Raw genomic sequence first — 23,656 nt, 5'->3', positions numbered from 1 at the left:
GCTTACATTCTAATAAAACCATAATAAAACAATAAGGAGGGGAAGAGAATGCAAACAGGCACAGGGTAGGGTAAGCAGGCACTGGGTAGGGTAAAACTAACAGTATAAAGTCAGAACAAAATCAAGATTTAAAAGCTTTAGGAAAAAGAAAAGTTTTTAGCTGAGCTTTAAAAGCTGCGGTTGAACTTGTAGTTCTCAAATGTTCTGGAAGAGCGTTCCAGGCGTAAGGGGCAGCAGAAGAAAATGGACGAAGCCGAGCAAGGGAAGTAGAGGCCCTTGGGCAGGCGAGAAACATGGCATCAGAGGAGCGAAGAGCACGAGCGGGGCAATAGTGTGAGATGAGAGAGGAGAGATAGGAAGGAGCTAGACAGTGAAAAGCTTTGTAGGTCAACAGGAGAAGTTTATCCCACCTGTATAGAAAATACTCTAAGCGGCGATACTCTTCCAACAATACTTCAACCTGGTCTGCACATAATGCTAACCCATAGTTATTTCATCCATGGATAACCCATGGTTGGTTGCTCTACTCAGGGTTTGTCTGGCAGATGGTCGAAGAAAGCATGGTTTGTTTTCTCAGTCCCGGGGCTGTTTGTTTCCCTCCTCCTTCGCTTGCCGGACTAGAAGTGGAGAGACCCAGGTTCAAATCTCCATTCAGCCACATAGCCCTCTGGGTAACTTTTGGGCCAGTCAACTCTTAGCCTAACATACCCCACAGGATTGTCGTGAGGATAAGTGGAGGTGGTGGAGTGGAGAACCATGAAGGAAAGGCAAGATAGAAATGAAATAAATAATAAGCCGCTGGCAAACAATGAACTACCAGCCTCTTGTGTCAAGACCCAGTGTGGTATAGTGACTAAAGTGTCGGACTGGGAGTCAGGAGATCCGGGTTCTAGTCCCCACTCGGCCATGGAAACCCACTGGGTGACTTTGAGCCAGTCACACACTCTCAGCCCAACCCACCTCACAGGGTTGTTGTTGTGAGGATAAAATGGAGGAAGACGAGGATTATGTACTCTGCCTTGGGTTCCTTGGAGGAGAACTGCTTTCGTCGCCAGCTGAAGACCTTTTTATTCTCTCAATATTTTAACACTTAATTTTAACTTAAATTTAAATCTTACTGTTCTAACTCTGTATTTTAAGCTTATATCAATTTTGCTGCGTGGTTTTATCCTGGTTGTGCTTTTTATACTGTATTTTGTAATTGTGCTTTTAACCTGTTGGTTGTTTTATTGTGGTTTTAATTTTTGTGAACCGCCCAGAGAGCTTCGGCTATTGGGCGGTATAAAAATGTAATAAATAAATAAATAAATAAAGGCGGGATAGAAATGCAATAAATAAATAAGATGTTTTCCATCCTACAGCCCAGGCGGTAGGCCTAGTGAGGCCAGGATCGTAATATCATTGTATTGCTGTGCGCTGACAGATCTTTTGGGCATTATACACATCCGCACTTCATGATGTGATGGCATCACCGTTAGGAGATGCAGGAGAATCAGCATGAGGCAGCTCCCAATGACCTCACCCGCACACCACCACTTGCCAGTACCATATAGTAAGATAAATTTTTGAGGATTGGGCGCCCATCGCTCAATTATTAAACTAAGAATAACTGTGGCATGTTAAGCATACAACAAAGTAACACATTGCAGTAAAATGTCTCCTTACGGGCAGCAAGTGCTATCCATGAGCGCCAAGGTGGCAAAAGTTGCTATAAAACCAACACTCTTATTTGTGCCCAGAACTGCCCAAGGCTGCAATGGGAACTAGTCAGATCTGACACTTGCATGCAGAATTAGGATGATCTCATGCCGAAGAGTTTATAGTAAACTCAAGATGAAAGAGGACGCGCAGACACAGGGACGAGAGAAACAAGTCAGGAGAAAAGTAGCTGCTTACTGCAGCCAAGTCGGAAGGAACACGTTGGATAGTTATCATGGTGAGTTTTAAAGGCAGCTGGTGCAGTGCTGGTCCCAGAAGCTGGTCCAATAACAACTGTCATCAAACAGGTTTTATATCTCTAATGAGCTTTGAAACATTACAGCTAAAAGATATTTAGGAAAAGAGTCTTCCTTCAAATCCCTCCACAAGGCCTTTTTCCTTTTCTCCGATTTGACCCCTATTTCTTCACTGCCTAGTTGAAATGGAGTATAAGTAGCTGTAGCTGCATTATTCTTCTGTGATCATCAACTTTCCCTATTTGCCCTTCCCACTGCTCCTCACTAGTAAAATTTAGAGCGCAAGATCCTTGAGTACTGTCGTTCTTGCCTGTTGGAATATACACCAATAAAAACCTAGCTAATTTTAGTCCTCACAGGTTAAGTAAAAAATGCAAACAATGGGAACGCTGAATCTATTAGGAATTCAAATATGGTTGAACTTATTTCCAAGCCCATCTGATAATTTAGAGGTGTGTGTGTGGGGGTCATTAATATCAGCCTTCACCACTGCAGCAGTAAGAAGAACAAGTGCTCTTCCTGCCCTATGTGATTTAGGATGGATTCCTGCATTGAGCAAGGGGTTGGACTCAATGGCCTTGTAGGCCCCTTCCAACTCTGCTATTCTATGATTCTCTGAAATACTTGAAAAGTTGTCACACAGAGGAGGGCCAGGATCTCTTCTCGATCCTCCCAGAGAGCAGGACACGGAATAACGGGCTCAAGTTAAAGGAAGCCAGATTCCAGCTGGACATCAGGAAAAACTTCCTGACTGTTAGAGCAGTACGACAATGGAACCAGTTACCTAGGGAGGTTGTGGGCACTCCCACACTAGAGGCCTTCAAGAGGCAGCTGGACAACCATCTGTCAGGGATGCTTTAGGATGGATTCCTGCATTGAGCAGGGGGTTGGACTCAATGGCCTTGTAGGCCCCTTCCAACTCCGCTATTCTGGACATCAGGAAAAACTTCCTGACTGTTAGAGCAGTACGACAATGGAATCAGTTCCCTAGGGAGGTTGTGGGCTCTCCCACACTAGAGTCATTCAAGAGGCAGCTGGACAACCATCTGTCAGGGATGCTTTAGGGTGGATTCCTGCATTGAGCAGGGGGTTGGACTCGATGGCCTTGTAGGCCCCTTCCAACTCTGCTATTCTATGATTCCTGTCAGCGAGTTGCCTTCACCTCATGCACTGGCCCTTGCTTAGCGTGAGGGAGGGTCTTAAATACTGTCAGGTTGCACAGAGATGGCAGGACTACATCTCTGGCTGTGGCCGTGAACACGCTGGTGATCCTAATGCAGTGATGTTCTCAAATCTACCTCCAATACTCTCTCCTTCAACCTTATGCATGGGGGACGGACATGCAACTGTTAGTACGAAGCAAGCACTGATTATAGTGATGCACTGCTTTCCAGAATACGGCAACGGCCAGCGTTTAGCTGCAGCTGAAAGCTTACAACGCTTCAGAAACAAAAACACAGGCACAGCAGCAACCAAAACATAGCAGGTAACCGGAAAGCCTGCTAAAAGGCTCCAGCGCAAGAGGAGAAAACACACGCACACACACACACACACCTGCAATTCCACTCCTGACCATGCCACAAAAATGCAAAAGGGAGCGAGTGTCATGGTGACTGCAAGAGGCACAGGGGCAGTTTCATCCTGCCTGTTGTCAGATCTACTTCCAAGCAGTTTCCTTATACAGGAGTTAGCATTGTTCAGAGCAAGGGGAAAGCACGGTGATGTAATAGGGGAAGTGCCGAACAAAAGGCCTTCATTAAAGAGTTCTACACAATATTCTCTTATGCCGTGAGAGCAATGACCCAAGATAAAGCAAGAATAATGCAGGAGCCTAAAATAGATATATAAAACGTATGCTGGAAATGGCTGGTATTGCCCAGGTCCCATCCATTTCAATGGTGCTGGTCTTCAAGAAGTTAATAGTGGATTGTTCCCTAAACAGACAAGCAGGGAGGTATGCAAAGGCACGGCTGGGATAACAAGAATATATTATAGCTAGCCCAAAGCCTTGGGATAGGAAAAGGAGGAAATCTTAAACAATCGAAGAAGTCAAATATAGAATAGCAGAGTTGGAAGGGGCCTCTAAGGCCATCGAGTCCAACCCCCTGCTCAGTGCAGGAATCCACCTTAAAGCATCCCTGACAGAGGGCTGTCCAGCTGCCTCTTGAAGGCCTTGAGTGTGGGAGAGCCCACAACCTCCCTAGGTAACTGGTTCCATTGTCATACTGCTCTAACAGTCAGGAAGTTTTTCCTGATGTCCAGCCGGAATCTGACTTCCTGTCCCTTGAGCCCGTTATTCTATGTCCTGCACTCTGGGAGGATCGAGAAGAGATCCTGGCCCTCCTCTGTGTGACAACCTTTTAAGTATTTGAAGAGTGCTATCATGTCTCCCCTCAATCTTCTCTTCTCCAGGCTAAACATGCCCAATTCTTTCCATCTCTCTTTATAGGGCTTTGTTTCCAGACCCCTGATAATCCTGGTTGCCCTCCTCTGAACCCGCTCCAGCTTGTCTGCGTCCTTCTTGAATTGTGGAGCCCAGAACTGGACGCAATACTCTAGATGAGGCCTAACCAGGGCCGAATAGAGAGAAACCAGTACCTCACGCAATTTGGAAGCTATACTTCTATTAATGCAGCCCAAAATAGCATTTGCCTTTCTTGCAGCCATATCGCACTGTTGGCTCATTCACATACTGGAAAAAAGGAACTCAAGATGACATTTTCCTCTCTAACATCTTTGCTACGAATTGGTTAAGCTTAGCTACTACTGAACACTCATTTTCAACAGACAAAAATGTTTAGAAAAGGCCAAATGCAACATTTTGCAATTTTGAATGACTAATTATCCTTGCAGATATTATTTGCACACAGAAAAATAATGACCAAGGCTCACTAGACAACTTGGCTTGTTCCTTAATCCACTGGGCCATAGGACTGCATGAGTCCTTCTTTGCTTTGGGATGAATTGCTTCCACCCTCCTTAACCCCAATTAAGGTTTAAGCTGGCATCAACCTTAGCCACAGTTAATACAAAACAGGGTTTGTGAACAGAACTTTGGAACTCATTTTCAGGTCTCTTCCTTCCATGTATTCTTACAACATGAAGTCAGAAATGTAGTGCCTGAATGTAATAACTGAGACAAGAGTGAATGCTTCTGATGGTTTATTCCACAGCTAAGTCACATTTCAGCGCTCCTGAGTTGGTATTATGGCTGCACATATGAAACCTTAAGCACATAACTGAAGAGAATATAAATGAGCAAGTAAATTGGAAGCATGCAAGTCATGCAACGGCAGGCAGGGAGAGCAGAGGAATTTTCCACAGACAAGGGGAGACAAGAAACCCAAAGTCAACAGCTATTTTTAAGATACCAATGGAGGAAGGAAATAGCATAAAACATGGAAATGGTGTTATGTGAAATGCTGACAGCCTTAAAAAGAAAGAAAAAAAGGTGGGCTCACGTATAGGTACCTTCATTGATTTAAGAAGTGATGCAACAACGAAGTGTTTAATCTTGGTTAGAGTTTATCAACATATTCAAATGGATCACCACCAGCCATGTAGAAACCCTCTCATATCTTCAGCAGAAGACCTCAATGAGTTTCTTCTGCATATGGTTTAGACAAGGGGGATCCTGCGGTTAAATGCAGGAGGCTGGCTAACATGACCCGTCATGTCTCTTCCAAATTTATGATGCCACGCCATGATATTGAACTGTTCACCAAGGAAACAGAAATGCTCAGTTGAGACGGCCACTGAGGACCATCTTTTGACAGAACATTTGGAACGTATCAGGGCCATATTTGGGTATTGTAATGAATGGCCTTTCCACATAGCTCATCTGTGGAGGAATGCACACAGGCACCAAAGTTCCTGCTTATTTGATTATCCCAATGGTTCTGCGAGTTCCCACCTCTACATCAGAGACGTAAGCTTAGAAAAATATTGTTGTGAACCTTGGTGCCGGTGTGCCGTTCCAAGGAGGAAAGAGACAAAGGTAACAATTTACAGCAAAACAGCTATTATGAAACGAAAGACCGCCATGTTTTATGCTATTTAGAGTCGTGCGAAACTGCCTAATCTGAGCAAACCACAAAAGGCATGCTAACTATGATCTAGGATGCTGACACATAAAAGGTCATTGCGTGCAGGATTCTTACCACCAGCAAGGCACTATCATCAGTGTGCTGAGACCTTCTGGATGGAAAAGGGCACTGGATGGAAAAGGGACGCGGGAGAGAGGGCAATGTCAGAAACATAAAATACCACAACACAATAGGCAGACAAGCACAGACATCTGGAATTGGCAAGGTTCTTTCCACAAGCAGGCACATGGCAGTAATCAGTAAACTCTAACTGAAAAAACAGGGGGGAGGAGAAAGGACCCCATTAGTCTTTTAATAATCTCAGCATTAAACACATCTGCAACTGATTCAGGGGCTGGTTCTGTTTTCAGTTGTTGTCTCCAAAACGGAGCGCAATTTGGTATTCAAATCTTTCCAGTGGCAAACAAGGCAATATTTAGCAAAGAACACACACAGGCACAGCTTGGGGAGGAACTGAAACAAAAATCAAATAAAAAGAGCAGAGCTATTTGAAACCAGTCCAGAGTCACAGAGAGCAGACTACCGAAAAACACTTCCCTATGAATTTGTGGAATATTGAGTTAAGCGATCTGGCACACCATGAAGGAAAAACCATTTTCCATTAGTGAAACAAGAAAATCTGCCCTCGTGGTGAACAAAAATATTTTGTGGGGAAAGACAAACGCCATTCTGGGGAGGGGTGGGGTGGGAGGCTAAGAATCAACCCAAACTCTTGTTTTACGGCACCGACAAACGACCTTGGCTACTTGCTACCTTGCCAGGATAACATGGTTGCTCAAATTCAGTGAATAAAGCAGCGCGCTGTGAAGGAGCCAGCTTGCGTTCCAAAGCAAGTGTGCTTGCAGTGAAAGTGCAATTACAGAGAAGCGGAGCTTTGGCTGTTCAGCGGTGTTAAGCAGTGTAAATGTCAACAGAGTCATGTTTGGTGGTCAAACCCACTCAGGTGGGAATTCAGGCATTTAGTAATGCTGAAATGAGTGAACGGCAGGGAAATGAAGCACCAGCTACGTTGTTTTGTATTTCTAGAATATTATTTGCTCTAACATCAGTTCTACTTGGAAATGTGAAGGCCTGGGGGCGGAACACTCCCACTAACCCCAGCTTTCCCCAAGGACCTTTTTGGGGTTCTTCAAAAAACTTGGAAAAATAGAAGAACTTTGCATTAGGAAATATTTTCTTTTAGAATGATGAATAAAATGGTTAAGATGAGGTAATCATACAATGCTACCCAGTCTTTGCTCCCCAAAAAATATTTCTAAAAACTATGTAATAGAAAGCCTTTTATCTAAGATGAGAGAGGTAAAATTTCTGGAAATTTTGAAGCCATGGGGAGATTTTTCGTTTTAATTTTCTCTGTGAGATTCCCAGCATAGTTATTTCTTCCTTATTGAAGACATTGATCTAATGTATCTTTTACTGACAGTCATTTAGGGAAGCTCCAGGTCACGCTCAGTTTGTACATTCTTGACGGTTTGGATTTTATTGTATAAAGTCCTGTATTTCTGGGCTTGTTCTGGTTCGATATTGTAGCAGTCAATGAAGTTCTAAAACCCACATGCGAGAGAAACACTGACCCAGTTCACATGGCACGACAGCAAATCGTTGGTTATTTAAACCATGGGTTAACCACTGGGTTGTTTAGCTGCTAAACTACACATTCATCCAGATTCACACGTCACAGTCACAACCTCCAATCAGGCTGGGTTTAGCCCCTAAATAGCCCATCAATCAGGTTTATATGTTGTACTCCCAACCTATGATCATCTAGAATGTATTATGTATAACTTGGTTTGCTCATAAAATTATCATGTTTGATATATTCATAATAATAATAATAATAATAATAATAATAATAATTTTATTTATTTATTTGTTACCCGCCTCTCCCTCTGGATTGAGGCAGGGTACAACACAAATAAAAACACCATAAAATACATACAACTAATTCAAACGTTTAAAACCAGTGCATCATTAAAAGCAGTACACCATTAAAAAAGGCATCTTAAAATTCAATTGGGTAAGCCTGCCGGAAGAGATCAGTCTTTATGGCTTTCTTAAATTCTGGAAGACTGTTACGTTGACGAATCTCTCCCGGCAAGCCATTCTACAAACTGGGAGCCGCAGAAGAGAAGGTCCTCTGGGTAACAGTTGTCAGCCTAGTTTTGGCTGGCTGAAGGACGTTCTTCCCAGAGGACCTGAGTGTGCAGGGCGGATTGTACGGGAGAAGGCGATCCCGCAGGTAGCCTGGGCCCAAACCATGTAGGGCTTATAGTTTATTCAGATAATAACTCACATTTACTAATTGAAGTTCCTCTTAAATTATTTTAATCTTAATTGTGCAGGCCAACCAGGTTATACATAATACATTTTAGGCTCCTAAAGTAACCAAGTGAGTTTAGACCTTCTAGAGTGCTAAAAAAAGAAAAGAAAAGAAGAAGTACTGCATATTTTTCTAATTGTCTCAAAATTTTGTTTCACTCTGAAATAATAAAAAAAAACCTTTAAAAATATAAATGCATCTGCTTATATACATTTTCTATATGGAAAAGGCTCAGTGCACCAGACTAATCTACAGACCAAAGTGAAAACGAAGTGGGAAGAGGAGGGCGGGGGGAAGAAGGCTTACAAGGCAATACAAAACAAGGACGACTCCGCCAGAGCGAAGTAGTAGTCTTTAAGCTCCTTAATCCTAAACATATTTATTTCAAGCCATTGACTCTAACCGGAGTTTACTCTGCAATAAATGTGCTTGCAATCAGATCCTAAACATCTCCCACAGGGTTTAAGAAATGGCAGTGAAGTTTATGGCTTTCAGTTCTTACCTCACTATGCAGATGGCTTTGTTTCTGAGGGCTCTGGGATGCCTTTTGCTTTGGAAGAATAAAAAGGAACAATTTAACAGGGGAAAGGCACACATATTTATTTGTTTAATTTAATTTCTATACCGCCCAAAGCTCTCTGGGCAGTTTACACAAGCCCGAATCTAAAAGAAAGCAGCTGGTGGTGGGGGTGATGACAGTGATTTTGGAAACATTAGCGTACTTGTTTCAATCAGAACCGCTAAATAAGAAATGGCAAGTTTTGATTTAGCACAGAAATGTAGAGGCTATCGTAGCTTAAAGGAGATGTTGGCTCTGTTCAAACAATACACTACACCATGATGGTTAAGCGTTTTGAGCTAAACATTATGGCTTAGCGTGCTGTGTGAACAATTCTGTACCATGTTGGCTACATAACCATGGTTTAAACATGCTCACCAACCACATGCCGCAAAGGGGTTAGCGGCCTAACCATGGCTTAAAGTGCTGTCTGAACAGGCCCGATGTTTTTCAGCATGAAACCATCACCTGTGAGCCCAACCAACCTGCCTAGGAGAAAGAGGCTCAAAAGTTGCCATTGCACAAAAGTGCTGAAGTATTTATAGGAGCCAAAGACGGGACACAACATGCCGTCCTAATAATAATACGAATGTAATAAACTCCTTCCCACAGGCCTGAGGGTATTTGGGGATACTTTACAAAATCAGAGTTTCTTTTACAGCAACCACCTTCAAAGACAATATTAAAGCACCATGAACTGATAATTAATGGTGTGATTAAAATTCTGAAGTAGCTTTGCCGATTTTGAAACAAAGCACCCCAGTATTTGCTCACATCTACTGCTATGATAACCCTAACTGAGCATGTGTCACTACAGAGTTTCATAACTAGAAACAAATCCCAAAGAATGACACTGGCAGAATTCCTAACATGCTACACATCCCGTTTTTCAAATCCTTCCTGAATTCCACCGTCTTCTGTTATATTTCTTCTTCAGTCATAACCTGATGTGGCTTTGTTATGCTCCACATCAGGACTTTAAACCAGCACTAGAACAGCTCACTGTGCAGGATGCTGAAAACCCTTTTATCAGCTTAGGCTGATATACCAACTGCGCCCTTATCTGGACAGAGATAGCTTAGCTACAGTGATCCATGCTCTGATAACCTCTCGTTTGGATCACTGCAATGCGTTATACGTGGGGCTGCCTTTGAAAACGGTCCGGAAGCTTCAGCTGGTACAAAACAGGGCAGCCCGGTTACTAACAGGGACTGGCTGGCGAGATCACATGACGCCAGTCCTTTTACAACTTCATTGGCTGCCAGTCCAGGTCCGGGCCCGATTCAAAGTGCTGGCATTGACATTTAAAGCCCTAAACAGTTTGGGGCCAGGTTATTTGAAGGAACACCTCCTCCCATATGTACCTACCCGGACCCTAAGGTCACCCTCAGGGGCCCTTCTCCGTGAGCCCCTGCCAAAGGAAGTGAGGCAGGTGGCTACTAGGAGCAGGGCTTTCTCTGCTGTGGCACCCCGGTTGTGGAATGAGCAACCCAGAGAGGTCCGCCTGGCGCCTACATTGTACTCCTTTCGTCGCCAGTTGAAGACCTTTTTATTCACTCAGAATTTTAACACTTAATTTTAACTTAAATTTAAATTATACTGTTTTAACTCTGTATTTTAACCTTATATCAATTTTGCTGCGTGGTTTTATCCTGGTTGTGCTTTTTATACTGCATTTTGTATTTGTGTTTTTAACCTGTTGGTTGTTTTATGATGGTTTTAATTTTTGTGAACCGCCCAGAGAGCTTCGGCTATTGGGTGGTATAAAAATGTAATAAATAAATAAATAAATAAACCCAAATAACAAAGTTGATGAAAACAGTTGAAAGTGATCTAATTTCCAGACACAGCGTAAGTGGATGGACTATTATGTAAAATCTTAAACCCTTCCTGAACAACTTGTTGCTCCTCAGTTTTCAGAGGTAAGGAAAAAGCAGCTTACGTTTTATTACATGTCTGCTGCCAAGCAAGATAGCCATCTCTTTGACTTTTAAAAAAAATGTGGGCGTGATCCACATTCGAGATGAGGATGTGGTGACCTTTTCATGGATGAATGGATCAGCAGTGGTCCAACACTGGTCTCCCACCACCAGGATGTATGGACCATCACTGCAATGTCAGGCTCTATGCACCTTTCAGAAGATGATCCTTCCACCTGGGAGGCCTTTGCATGCTGGCTGATTCTATTCAGAGGTTTTGAACTAGGCTAAGTATGTGTATGCATGGGCACACACATGTGTTAGTCATACATACCAGCACATACATACTAGGAATGATCCCATGCAGTCTTCTTTTGGTGGGGAAGGTGTCATGTGGGATGACCTTTGTCAAGAGAGAGACAGGGTGTAACCCTGTTGGACCTCCCGGACCTCTCAGAGGCTTTCTATACTAACAACCACGGCATCCTTCTGGAGAATTAATGATCTGGGCATTATGATCATATTACGCCGGGGTTTTGTATCACCGTCACTGGCTCCCAGTTCATTTCTAGGCTCAATTCAAAGTGGTGGAGTTAATCTACAAGGCCCTTCACAGCTTGGAGTCATGGCACCTGGAGGAATATTTCTTCTCATATGTATCTACTCAAGCCCTGGGATCACTGCTGAAGGCCCTGATCCAAGAGTCCTCGAATGCTGACAAGCAACGGCTGACTACTCAGCAATACACCTTTTCAGTAGTAGCCCCCAGTCATGGAGTACCCCACCCGAGAGAAGTCTGCCTGGCACCTACTTTGTTATCTTTTGGGCATCAGGCAAAGAACTTTTTACTCTCTCAAGCCTTTTAATCCTCTGTATTTCTGTGTAGTTTTATTTTTAAAATATAAAGATAAATATGTAAAAATACAAAGATAGAACTACACAGGAATGCAGAGGATTAAACGGTTTTATTGCATTATTTTGAATGTGGATTTTAAATTGTATTTATGCTTACTTCTGTCACCCTGAAAGCTTTTACCTATAGGGTTACTAATAAATCTTAAAAGGGGGGGGGGGAATTGTACTTATCAATCCACAGCCCGGACCTTCAGAAGGAGCAGGTCTACCATGTGGGTGTGGGTGTGTCTGGGGTCTTACAATCCAATACCCGTTAATGGAAATGCTGTTTTGTACTGTTTTTGATATTGCTGCATTTGGTGTTTAGTTGTGTCCATTTTAACCGAGTTGATGTTTTATTGCAAGGTTGAATGCTGCTGTGGTCTTCCTTGGCAAAAAATAAAAATGAATCCACAAATGGGGGAATACTAAGGCTCCCTGTAACCGCCCAGGGAGCTTCGGCTGTTAGGCGGTATAAAAATGCAATAAATAAATAAATAAATAAATAATGATGCCAGGGATGGAACCACCGCCATTGTCTCCTTAGAACAGCCTTTCTCAACCTGGGGCACTCCAGATGTGTTGGACTACAACTCCCAGAATGCCCCAGCCAGCTGGCTGGGGCATTCTGGGAGATGCAGTCCAACACATCTGGAGTGCCCCAGGTTGAGAACCACTGCCTTAGAAGGTCCTTACTTTGACAAAGTCAAGGACAGCTTCCCTTTGGATCTGTTTCGTCCTCATCTTCTCCTCCTCATACTGTAGGGCAGCGAGCTGGGCTTCTCTCCGGGTCCGCTCCACTAAATGCTCACGTCTTTTGTGTGGATCTCCCTCCAAGTGAGAGACCTGGGGAAGACATTGTTTTAGAGCGTGCATCAAGAAGAAAGGAGCAGGGCACACACACGAAGTGGAAGGCAGCATGTTCCTAAATGCGCAACACAAATGCGGAGAGAGTCCATTACCTGACTGTGGGTGCTGGACAGCGACAGAAGGCATGATGAGTCACTGGAGCCCCTGAGGGGAAAAGAGAACTTTATAAGAGGCAAAACAAACAGTTCTCCTCAACGTCCCTGTATATGATGCTGTAATAATGTATAATAACACAGGCTGCAGGATAAAGGGTTGCACTATAAACTCCAACCACCAGATGTTTTCATTCAAATAAAGCTGGTTTGAGACCTGGATGTTTCCAGAGGAAAATCAGCAATCTTAAGACACTTTCTGCCAAAGTTGTAGAAACCAGGAGGCATTCATTCATTCATTCATTCCTCCGAATTGTTCCAAGACCTCACAGCCCACCGTTGCTTCTTCCCCCCTTTTTTTTACAGTTAAACGGTCCATGATATTCCACAATCTCAGACCCAGAAACATAGTGCTTCATTTGCCCTACAGCCCCCATCTACGCTACTAGAACGAAGACTGACCTGTTGCATAACTTACTCAAGTAGTGAAATGGGAGGGGTTTTTTGATGGCAGAATCTTTAAGTGAAGAATTTCTACAAGCATACAGCTGGTTTGCCTGCCCTGAACCCGGACACTTCTTGCAGTCCCCACACCACCATCTCCCATTGGATATTTATGGCTCATAGTCAAGTGGCAGCCTGGCATTACTCTCACACATTAACGTGACCTGCAGTAAGGCTGGTCGAACTCGCTCCACAACCTTAAGTAGCACGCTTTGACCTTCACAGCCTTAGCTTTCAACTCCTTCTGGGCCATCCAACAGAGGACGGATTGTTCTCATCATATAAAGGCTCAGGAATCCACAGCACCAGCCCTCAGCAAACTGGTCAGTAGAAGGCTTAACTAAGGTAACTTACTATGCCTTAAGACAGGCATTTTAATCTTTTAGAATGAGGGAATACTACACAAAAGCTGGAAACTAAATGATCAGCAGTTGTGAGAAAGGGAGTGTAGCCATGTGGGGAACCCCGGAAGGCTGGATTGGGACCCTAGGAGGGCTGAATATGGCCCTTGGGCCTGAGGTTCCCACCCCTGCTCTAGGCCTAAAAGTCTGGAAGCACATGTCAAATGGTTACACGTGTGCATATATGTAGACTTTTGCATGTGAGAGACGATACATGATACCCACAGTGATTACACCACAGACTTAAACAGTACGTGGTTTGTGCAATCATAGAATAGCAGAGTTGGAAGGGGCCTACAAAGCCATCGAGTCCAACCCCCTGCTCAATGCAGGAATCCACCCTAAAGCATCCCTGACAGTTGGTTGTCCAGCTGCCTCTTGAAGGCCTCTAGTGTGGGAGAGCCCACAACCTCCCTAGGTAACTGGTTCCATTGTCATACTGCTCTAGCAGTCAGGAAGTTTTTCCTGATGTCCAGCTGGAATCTGGCTTCCTTTAACTTGAGCCCGTTATTCTGTGTCCTGCACTCTGGGAGGATCCAGAAGAGATCCTGGCCCTCCTCTGTTTGACAACCTTTTAAGTATTTGAAGAGTGCTCTCATGTCTCCCCTCAATCTTCTCTTCTCCAGGCTAAACATGCCCAGTTCTTTCAGTCTCTCTTCATAGGGCTTTGTTTCCAGATCCCTGATCATCCTGGTTGCCCTCCTCTGAACACGTTCCAGCTTGTCTGCATCCTTCTTGAATTGTGGAGCCCAGAACTGGACGCAATCATAGAATCATAGTCAATTTAGTTATATACTGCCGGTCACTGGGATATGTGATTTGTCACAAAATCTTTTGCAAAATGTCACAGCAACAATATGTAGTTCGCTTTTTAAAAAATGGCAATCAAATTGGCTATTGATAGCCAGACTCGCACTTCATAAATAAGGGAAGTTTCTCCCATTGCTTCCTTACCTCTCTGCCCGGTCTAAGAAGCTCCTTAACACGTGCTGCCGCTCTCTATCATGTGTCAAGCTCAGACTTTCAGGTCGTTTTAATTCATCTACCTCTCTGCAAACACACACATAGAGTGGGAGTGGGTTACTGATCCAGAGAAAACAAATGGAAGAATATGGAGGAAAAGTTACAGCTTCTGAGTAGACAAAACCAATATTTTTAAGGGAATAGCAAAATTAAGACAACCAAATGTGAAAAGCTCATTTTTAGGGCGCAACCAGGATCTAAATTCAGGACTGATGAAGTCAAAGGGTAGTATTCCCAGCGCTACCAATAATGAAGTTATGCTAGCGTAAACGGACACTCGCGCAAAGTAAGCCGCGCTTGCTAGGGCAAAGTGGTGATTTATTGCTGAATTTCTGAACCAACTCACTGTTTTTCTCCGTTGTCCTAGCAAGCACTAATTATGTTGTGCAAGTATTAGTTTGGACACATGCTAGCGCTCAGCTGGATCCTGCCTATAACAGAGAATGCTACGGCCAACAGCATTTTTAAAGACGGGCAAAGATGGGATTTCTACCATAACAGTAAACTTCACTCTGAGCGAAACTATCATAGTTAATCATTCTTAACTGCAGTTACCTGGCCAGAGTTCATGTCCATGTGAAGAAGACATACAAATTGTAGGGTCAAGTTCGGTTCTAAAAGCCTATTTGCACTGTCGGTGTAAACTGCAAAGCACTGAAAAGCATTTGTACATCTTCCTTTTATCATTCTTACAGTACATTATTGTTATTATTTATTTATTTATTTATATAGCACCAACAGTGTACATGGTGCTGTACAGAGTAAAACAATAAAATAGCAAAACCCTGCCGCAGAGGCTTACATTCTAATAGAATCATTATAAATCAATAAGAAGGGGAAGAGAATGCACCAAACAGGCACAGGGGAGAGTAAAACTAACAGTATAAAAGTAAGATCAAAATCAAGTTTTAAAAAGCTTTAGAAAAAAGAAAAGTTTTGAGCTGAGCTTTAAAAATTGCGATTGAACTTGTAGTTCACAAATGTTCTGGAAGAGCGTTCCAGGCGTAAGGGGCAGTGGAAGAAAATGGATGAAGCTGAGCAAGGGAAGTAGAGACCCTTGGGCCGGTTATTATTATTATTTAGCGCCATCAATGTACATGGTGCTGGACAGAGTAAAACAATAAAATAGCAAGACCCTGCCGTATAGGCTTACATTCTAATAAAATCATAATAAAACAATAAGGAGGGGAAGAGAATGCACCAAACAGGCACAGGGTAGAGTAAAACTAACAGTATAAATGTCAGAACAAAATCAAGTTTTAAAAGCTTTAGGAAAAAGAAAAGTTTTTAGCTGAGCTTTAAAAGCTGCGATTGAACTTGCAGTTCTCAAATGTTCTGGAAGAGCGTTCCAGGCATAAGGGGCAGCAGAAGAGAATGGACGAAGCCGAGCAAGGGAAGGAGAGACCCCTGGGCAGGTGAGAAACATGGCATCAGAGGAGCGAAGAGCACGAGCGGGGCAACAGTGTGAGATGAGAGAGGAGAGATAGGAAGGAGCTAGACTGTGAAAAGCTTTGTAGGTCAACAGGAGAAGTTTATATTGGATTCTGAAGTGAATTGGAAGCCAATGAAGAGATTTCAGAAGTGGAGTAACATGGTCAGAGCGGCGAGCCAAGAAGATGACCTTAGCAGCAGAGTGGTGAACAGAAACCAACGGACTGATGTGAGGAGAAGGAAGGCCAGTGAGAAGAAGGTTGCAGTAGTCCAACCGAGAAATAACCAATGCATGAACAAGAGTCTTGGCAGAAGAGACAGACAAAAAGGATCGAATCCTGGCAATATTATACAGGAAAAAACGACAGGATTTAGCTACTGCCTCAATATGAGGAATAAAGGAGAGCGAGGAGTCAAATATAAAGCCAAGACTACGAGCTTCCTTGACTGGAGTAAGTGTAACATTACTGACAGTAAGAGAGAATGAGAGATGAGGAGAAGGTTTAGGAGGAAAAACAAGCAATTCAGTCTTTGCCATATTAAGTTTCAAACGAGGACAAAGCAACCAAGCTGAGATATCTGAATGACATACCGAGATACGATCATGAACATCAGGAGAAAGTTCCGGAGATTCTTTTTACTACTCTGAATAAAGTCAGATTCCCTACTAGGACGGCATACTAAGTTTCAATCCAAGGCAAAATGGAAAGCCGATATATCAAAGACGACAGATCCCTAACTTTAGCTGCAACAGTGAACGCTGTGATTAAACGAATTATATTGTCCTGTGCACACACACACCGCCCCTCTGCAAAGCACTAGGAAGCTCCAGGGGTCGACTTCCATGAGAAGAGAGCGTTGGAGATGCTGCATTTTTCTAGAATCTACTGTTGTTGTTGTTTTAAACAAATGAGCAAGTTGAACAGGGGAGGAATGGAACAGACAAGCATCCAGACAGACAATAATAGTTTGTAAAACAGCATCAGCTCCCCACAAAGTAAACCACATACATGATCAGTCTCCCACCGGCCCTCAAAGTTCACACACCCCCTTCACTGTATCCAATGCAGATCCAGTAAAACTTGTCTGGTTTGAATCATATCATGAATTATGCAGTTTAAGAAAAACCTTCTTCGCTTGGCATGAGTTTAACCAGATCTATTTTTATACTGATAGTTAACAACACAGATTTTGTTAGCATAAGCCAATCTGAGACAACACTCAATTCTTATGCCTTGTTCTAATTTAAGCTTCTAAAATCCTGGGACAGCATCACCACCATAATGCCCATTTTTGGTTAAGTAATTAAAAGCCTATAACCAGTTCAAACAGTTCAGAAGTGAATTTATTTTACTTTAATAGTCTCTGCTACATTTGGATCAGGTATTAAACTCGGGGGGGGGGGAACAAAACCCCTTTTAAAGACTCATATTTCAAGGAACGTTATTCTATATAACCTAGCGAGTTACTCTTTCTGTTCTAACGAAATTGGTTGAGTTACCAGTTTTGAAGCTGCTTATACTTACAAAAACTGGGAGCAATATTGCCATATATGGTGAACAGAGAAGACTTACTGCTGACACTGATAATTTATTACGTGAGACAAAATGCTTTTGCATGGAAGCACACATTTTGCATTGTATCAGTAATATACTATAACCTGGTGCAGAAATACTATTCTCCATTGTTTAACCATGGGTAGAAGATCCAAGAAGCTTACTACAGGCTTACATGCACCTCCTCTCTGGGATTCAACTCTCCACCACGAACACTGCCTTTTCAGAGCTAACAATTGTCCAGTGTTATATATGCACAGAATATTAATGCTAATGAACATTAGCATAAATCTGTTTGCAAGCCCACTGTTGTTGTTTTTATTATAATCCCCCCAATTCAATTTGTTCAAGATTACAACATCTCAGTTTAGCACATATACAGTATACAGTCTGGGCCCGATTCAAAGTGCTGGTATTAACATTTAAAGCTCTATACGGCTTGGGGCCAGGTTATCTGAAGGAACGCCTCCTCCTGTATGTACCTGCCCGGAATCTAAGGTCATCCTCAGGGGTCCTTCTCCGCGCGAGCCCCTGCCAAAGGAAGTGAGGCAGGTGGCTACCAGGAAGAGAAGGGCCTTCTCTGCTGTGGCCCCCCGGCTGTGGAATGAGCTCCCTAAGGAGGTTTGCTTGGCACCTACATTAGATGCTTTTAGATGCCAGGTGAAGACCTTTTTATTCTCCCAGCATTTTAACAGTCTATAAATAAATTTGAACTTGGTGTTTTAAATTTGTAATTTTGCATTGCTGCTGTTTTTATCTGGTTCAGCTTTTATATTGTATTTTATATTATGGTTTTATACTGTTGTTTGATTTAAACTTTGAATGGTTTTAATTTTTGTGAACCGCCCAGAGAACTCCGGCTATTGGGTGGTACAGAAATGCAATAAATAAATAAATAAATAAATAAATATCTATACTTGCTAAATCACCTGGCCAGAACATATTCCAGCTTTTTGGGGGAAATTCTGGACAGAGTTCATTCTTCCCTCCCGTCAGCAACTTATAACTTGCTATATTATTCGTCACCACGGCAGTCGCAATCTTCTTTTTCCATTGTACCAGAGACGGTATGCATGTTGATAGCCAAGCTTTTGCTAAAAGGATCCCTGCCGCTATTAACATATAACTCACCATCATGGTGAGCTCAAGCCTACTTTTAACCATGGTGAAATAAAGAGAGACAGGGAAGCGTGTACCCTGGTGATTCTCTTTGCCGTCTCAGTGGCTTTAGATACTATCAACTACGGCGGGTTTTTTTCTGCAGCAATTGTCTGAGTTGGGAGTGGGAGGAACTGCATTGCAGTGGTTTCACTCCAGCTTGGATAGATGGCTCCAGAAGGTGGTGCTAGGCGGGGTGGGTGGGGATATATCACTTGGCCCTATGGATTCTCCAGCACGGGGCTCCTCAAGGGTCGGTTTTGGCGCCCACGTTATTGAACATCTAGATGAAACAGTTGATTATTTATTTATGTAATTACATTTTCATACCGCCCAATAGCCAAAGCTCTCTGGGCGGTTCACAAAGATTAAAACCATTAGGAACGTAATAAAACATCCAACAAGCTAAAAACCCAAATACAAAATACAACATAAAAAGCACAACCAGGATAAAACCACACAGCAGAAATTGATATAGGATTAAAATGCAGAATTAAAACAGCAAAGTTTAAATTTAGGTGTTAAAATACTGAGAAAATAAAAAGGTCTTCAGCTGGCAACGAAAAGAATACAGTGTAGGCGCCAGGCGGACCTCTCTGGGGAGCTCGTTCCACAGCCGGGGTGCCACAGCGGAGAAGGCCCTCCTCCTCGTAGCCACTTGCCTCACTTCCTTTGGCAGGGGCTCACGGAGAAGGACCCCTGAGGATGACCTTAGGGTCCGGGCAGGTACATATGGGAGGAGGCGTTCCTTCAAATAACCTGGCCCCAAACCGTTTAGGGCTTTAAATGTTAATACCAGCACTTTGAATCGGGCCCGGACCTGGACTGGCAGCCAATGAAGTTGGAAAAGGACTGGCGTGATGTGGTCTCATCGGCCAGTCCCTGTTAGTAACCGGGCTGCCCTGTTTTGTACCAGCTGAAGTTTCCGGACCATTTTCAAAGGCAGCTCCACGTATAACGCATTGCAGTAATCCAAACGAGAGGTTATCATAGCACGGATAAATGTAGCTAGGCTATCTCCGTCCAGATAAGGGCGCAGTTGGTATATCAGCCTAAGCTGATAAAAGGTGCTCCTTGCCACTGAGTTCACCTGTGCCTCAAGTGACTGTTTTGGATCTAAGAGCACCCCCAAACTACGGACCCAATCCTTTAGGGAGAGTGCAACCCCGTTGGGTTCGTAAGACAAGTTAAGACACAATGGTTTATTTCTCAGAAATAATCAGTGGCTTAGCATACATTTCCCCCCCAACCATGGTGGCTTATTTAGCAAAAATAAGCTTCTCTGATAAGCCATGGTCTGTTGCAAGGTCTATTTTAGCCACTAGCTTATTGTGTCATGTGGTGCTCCAGCGTGGGTAAAGGGCATCAGCCAGAATGCCGCTTGGCAAGAGTGGTAGAAACCCATGCCGCTTTTGCCCAGTGGGGTTATGGGTGCCATTTGAGATCTTGCTGAAGCTGTTGCCCATACCCTCTTCCCGGCTCTGATCACAATCGCAAATCGGGGTAGGGTCCCCCCCCCTTTTTTTTTTAATGTTCCTGGTCCTGTTTTTGCACCTTGCCTGGGGACCTTGCCTACATTTCTGGGAACTCTGCCTGCACTTCCATGTAAATTTTCCCATGTGCACAAATGGGGGTTCCTATCTGTGCACATGGAAAACCGATGGATGATTTAATCTGCAGATTTCTCGAACTCTCTGTTTTATGAAACAAAAGTACTCACCTATTATGATGCAAGTATCTCCTTGCATCTTCTGACCTATGCAATTCTCGGATGGATATTGATTTCACTGGAGAGCCCTTAAGCAAAGGAAGAAATTGGATACAATAATCAACATTTCTAGTATGCTGTGAATGGTCCAACATCCTTTTCAGAATTAAGCCTGCCATTCCCGAGAACCTTGTTCGATAGTTAATGATCTTAAAATGTCTGGATCAAAATAAATGTGCCCAAGGAGATTACTTATAGATTTCAACCATTTGTTAGCAAGCGGATAATAAACTGAAATTGCTGTGTGCGTATCAAATTAAAAAGAGGACTGCCTACTATGCTAAATTGACAGTATCACCTACAGCCTTAAGAGGCTGTAGGGTGGATTCCTGCATTGAGCAGGGGGTTGGACTCGGCCTTATAAGCCCCTTCCAACTCTACTCTTCTATGATTCTATGAGGGAGAAGCAAACGTACAGATGCAACTAGGTTAATTATGCAAGGCATTCAGGACATAAAACATATATATTTAAAGAGCCTGGACAGTGTACTCTAATGTCTCTTCTCTCAGATTAAACAGCTACTATTCTTCAGCAATGCCTATGAAGACAAGCTAGTCAAGAAGAAGGGTCAAGCTTGAAGAAAATTGGCTATTGACATTCAATATTATTTAATCCTTGTCGGTTTTATAAATTGTTGTATAGATGTTCAAATACCTGCTGCCAGCTTCAGTTGTCACGGGGAATAAAACGAGCTATATAACTTTATTTTAAAATTTATTAACCACTGTTCTGTTACAATTGTGAGGTACACTAACACTGATTTAAAGAGAAGAAATCACAAAACTTTACTGGGCGCTAAGAACTAATAGACTTGGTAAGCCTCTAAGACCCTAGTTCAAACAAAGCAGTTAACCATTGCCTTAGCTTCAGTTAAAGATTGGCTGTAAATCAGAATATGCCGAAACCATGGCTTGCACTGAATGTTTCCCCAACTCTTTGCTTGCAAGGCGACAAGCAGTTTTAGCAACTGTCTCTGTGCATGCACTCCTCCAGGTAAAGGGCTTTAGCTCAGCAAATTAAGGCAACCTGGGTCTCTGCAATCCCAGTCCCACTGGTCTCACCACATAATTAACTTTAATAAGGACTGATGGCCTCTTGCTACCGTTTGATTTTTTTAAAGGGAATTCTGTGTCTCATTAGTCTATAGGTCTGTTCCTGAAGTATGCCTTGAGCCATGATGCCATCCTTTTGACTCATTACTGGGCTTGCAGAACTAATACACGGTCACAGGAAATCTGAGCCACCGCAATTTCAAGAATGGAAATTAGGGGAAATATAAAAGACCTTTTCAGCTAACCACTGAAGAAGCAGTAATTAAGCTGGCCCAACCGACTTGGTGATATTATCCCACAGCGCACAAAAGCAGCATATTCCGCCCCTGGGGAAACCTTGGGGCATTCAACTGGAAGATCATCCGGGTAATTAAGGAGCAACAAGGCTCACTGCTGCTTCACCCAAAGAGAATAATGATGGCTATGTTGGGCCCTGGGTGCGTATGTGGGATATAAAGTGGAAGCGATTGGTAGGACACTGAAAGGCCCACCAGAAGAGAACAATAGCCCATCCAAAATGAGCTTCAGCCCAGACCCATGTTATAACCAATATATGAAGGCACAGACAGTAATCTGAGCACAGGACGCATGGCTTGTTGAGCAAGGCTGAAGATTATCCCACGCAGGCTGCCTGTGCCACATGGGATGCAGCAACCCGCTGATCCGAGCCTCCTGTTACACTCATGAAGAAGGGTTTAAGATTAGAGGCCATGGAGGAGCAAATGTATTACTTTAACATTTCCTGAATTTGATTTTAGGCTTATTAAGATCCCTTCCATTTCCTACAGTCCAGACGATCACAACAGGGGGCAGCTTTCTCCGCAATCTGCCTGCAGCAGTTTAAGAGGCCAGAAACAAAGGGAAATTTACCCCCACTAATTAGCTTCGAAGGAGATGCTCTGAGGGTGCGAAAATGAAAAAAAAAAGTCAATATTAAATTGCCCACTCTCATTAACTCCCCTTCCAAGGGTTTCAAATGCACTCTCAAAATCAGTCAACTGATTAAGTATGGAAGTTTTAAGCAAAGCAAACACTACAATGTACAGAGAGCATTTTGATAGATCTATATATATCCCACACTATCGTTAGGTTTAGGGTGCATTACCAAAGAAGGTTAGAAACTTGTACCAAAAACACAAACTCCATCAAAAGCCAGAACTGCAGCTGTGCCAGCATAATGGCATCCATTAAACAAGAAAGACCAAATGGAACAGAGAAAATGCCTTTCATAGAATCATAGAATAGTAGAGTTGGAAGGGGCCTACAAGGCCATCGAGTCCAACCCCCTGCTCAATGCAGGAATCCACCCTAAAGCATCCCTGACAGGTGGTTGTCCAGCTGCCTCTTGAAGGCCTCTAGTGTGGGAGAGCCCACAACCTCCCTAGGTAACTGGTTCCATTGTCGTACTGCTCTAACAGTCAGGAAGTTTTTCCTGATGTCCAGCCAGAATCTGGATTCCTGTAACTTGAGCCTGTTATTCCGTGTCCTGCCCTCTGGGAAGATCGAGAAGAGATCCTGGCCCTCCTCTGTATGACAGCCTTTTAAGTATTTGAAGAGTGCTACCATGTCTCCCCTCAATCTTCTCTTCTCCAAGCTAAACATGCCCAGTTCTTTCAGTCTCTCTTCATAGGGCTTTTGTTAGTCCAGCCATTTCTTCTGATAATAATACGTTAGATTTAGGACATAAGGCCTTTAGCACAACCCCACCCAGTATACTATCACGGCAATTTCTAATGCCCAAGGGAGAAAGAAAAGGTCAAGCATCTGCTATCATGTCTCCCCTCAATCTTCTCTTCTCCAGGCTAAACATGCCCAGTTCTTTCAGTTTACAGGTGGTACATACGGGGCACAGCCAAGAGAAAATCTCCAAAATTGCAACCAGCCACACACTTCATGTCAAAGCACTCAGACTGAGCCTGTAGCTGCCTTGTAAAAGAGATGTCATTAGCTGCCTCCAACTACCTCCTCTCAATAAAATGTGAAGCGGCCTCTCCAGTTACTTGAACGCACACTAAGTGGCAAACAAGGGGGTACTTCTACAGACACA

At 43.3% G+C, this 23,656-nt stretch overlaps 1 protein-coding gene across 1 annotated transcript in view; it reads right to left on the bottom strand.

The window, feature by feature from the left end:
- LRCH3 (leucine rich repeats and calponin homology domain containing 3) overlaps positions 1 to 23,656 on the bottom strand; it is a 116,485-nt gene that overhangs the window by 26,871 nt on the left and 65,958 nt on the right. Inside the window, exons 10-14 of the mRNA XM_063131753.1 lie at positions 20,509 to 20,585; positions 12,716 to 12,767; positions 12,450 to 12,599; positions 8,884 to 8,931; positions 6,116 to 6,169 (exon numbers count right to left, since the gene is read on the bottom strand). Of these exons, the coding sequence (XP_062987823.1) occupies positions 6,116 to 6,169; positions 8,884 to 8,931; positions 12,450 to 12,599; positions 12,716 to 12,767; positions 20,509 to 20,585 (381 nt within the window). The remainder of the gene's footprint in view (positions 1 to 6,115; positions 6,170 to 8,883; positions 8,932 to 12,449; positions 12,600 to 12,715; positions 12,768 to 20,508; positions 20,586 to 23,656) is intronic.

This window comes from Elgaria multicarinata, chromosome 8 (assembly GCF_023053635.1).
Source record: "Elgaria multicarinata webbii isolate HBS135686 ecotype San Diego chromosome 8, rElgMul1.1.pri, whole genome shotgun sequence".
Taxonomy (NCBI): domain Eukaryota; kingdom Metazoa; phylum Chordata; class Lepidosauria; order Squamata; family Anguidae; genus Elgaria; species Elgaria multicarinata.
This window is presented reverse-complemented; position numbering and strand designations above follow the sequence as displayed.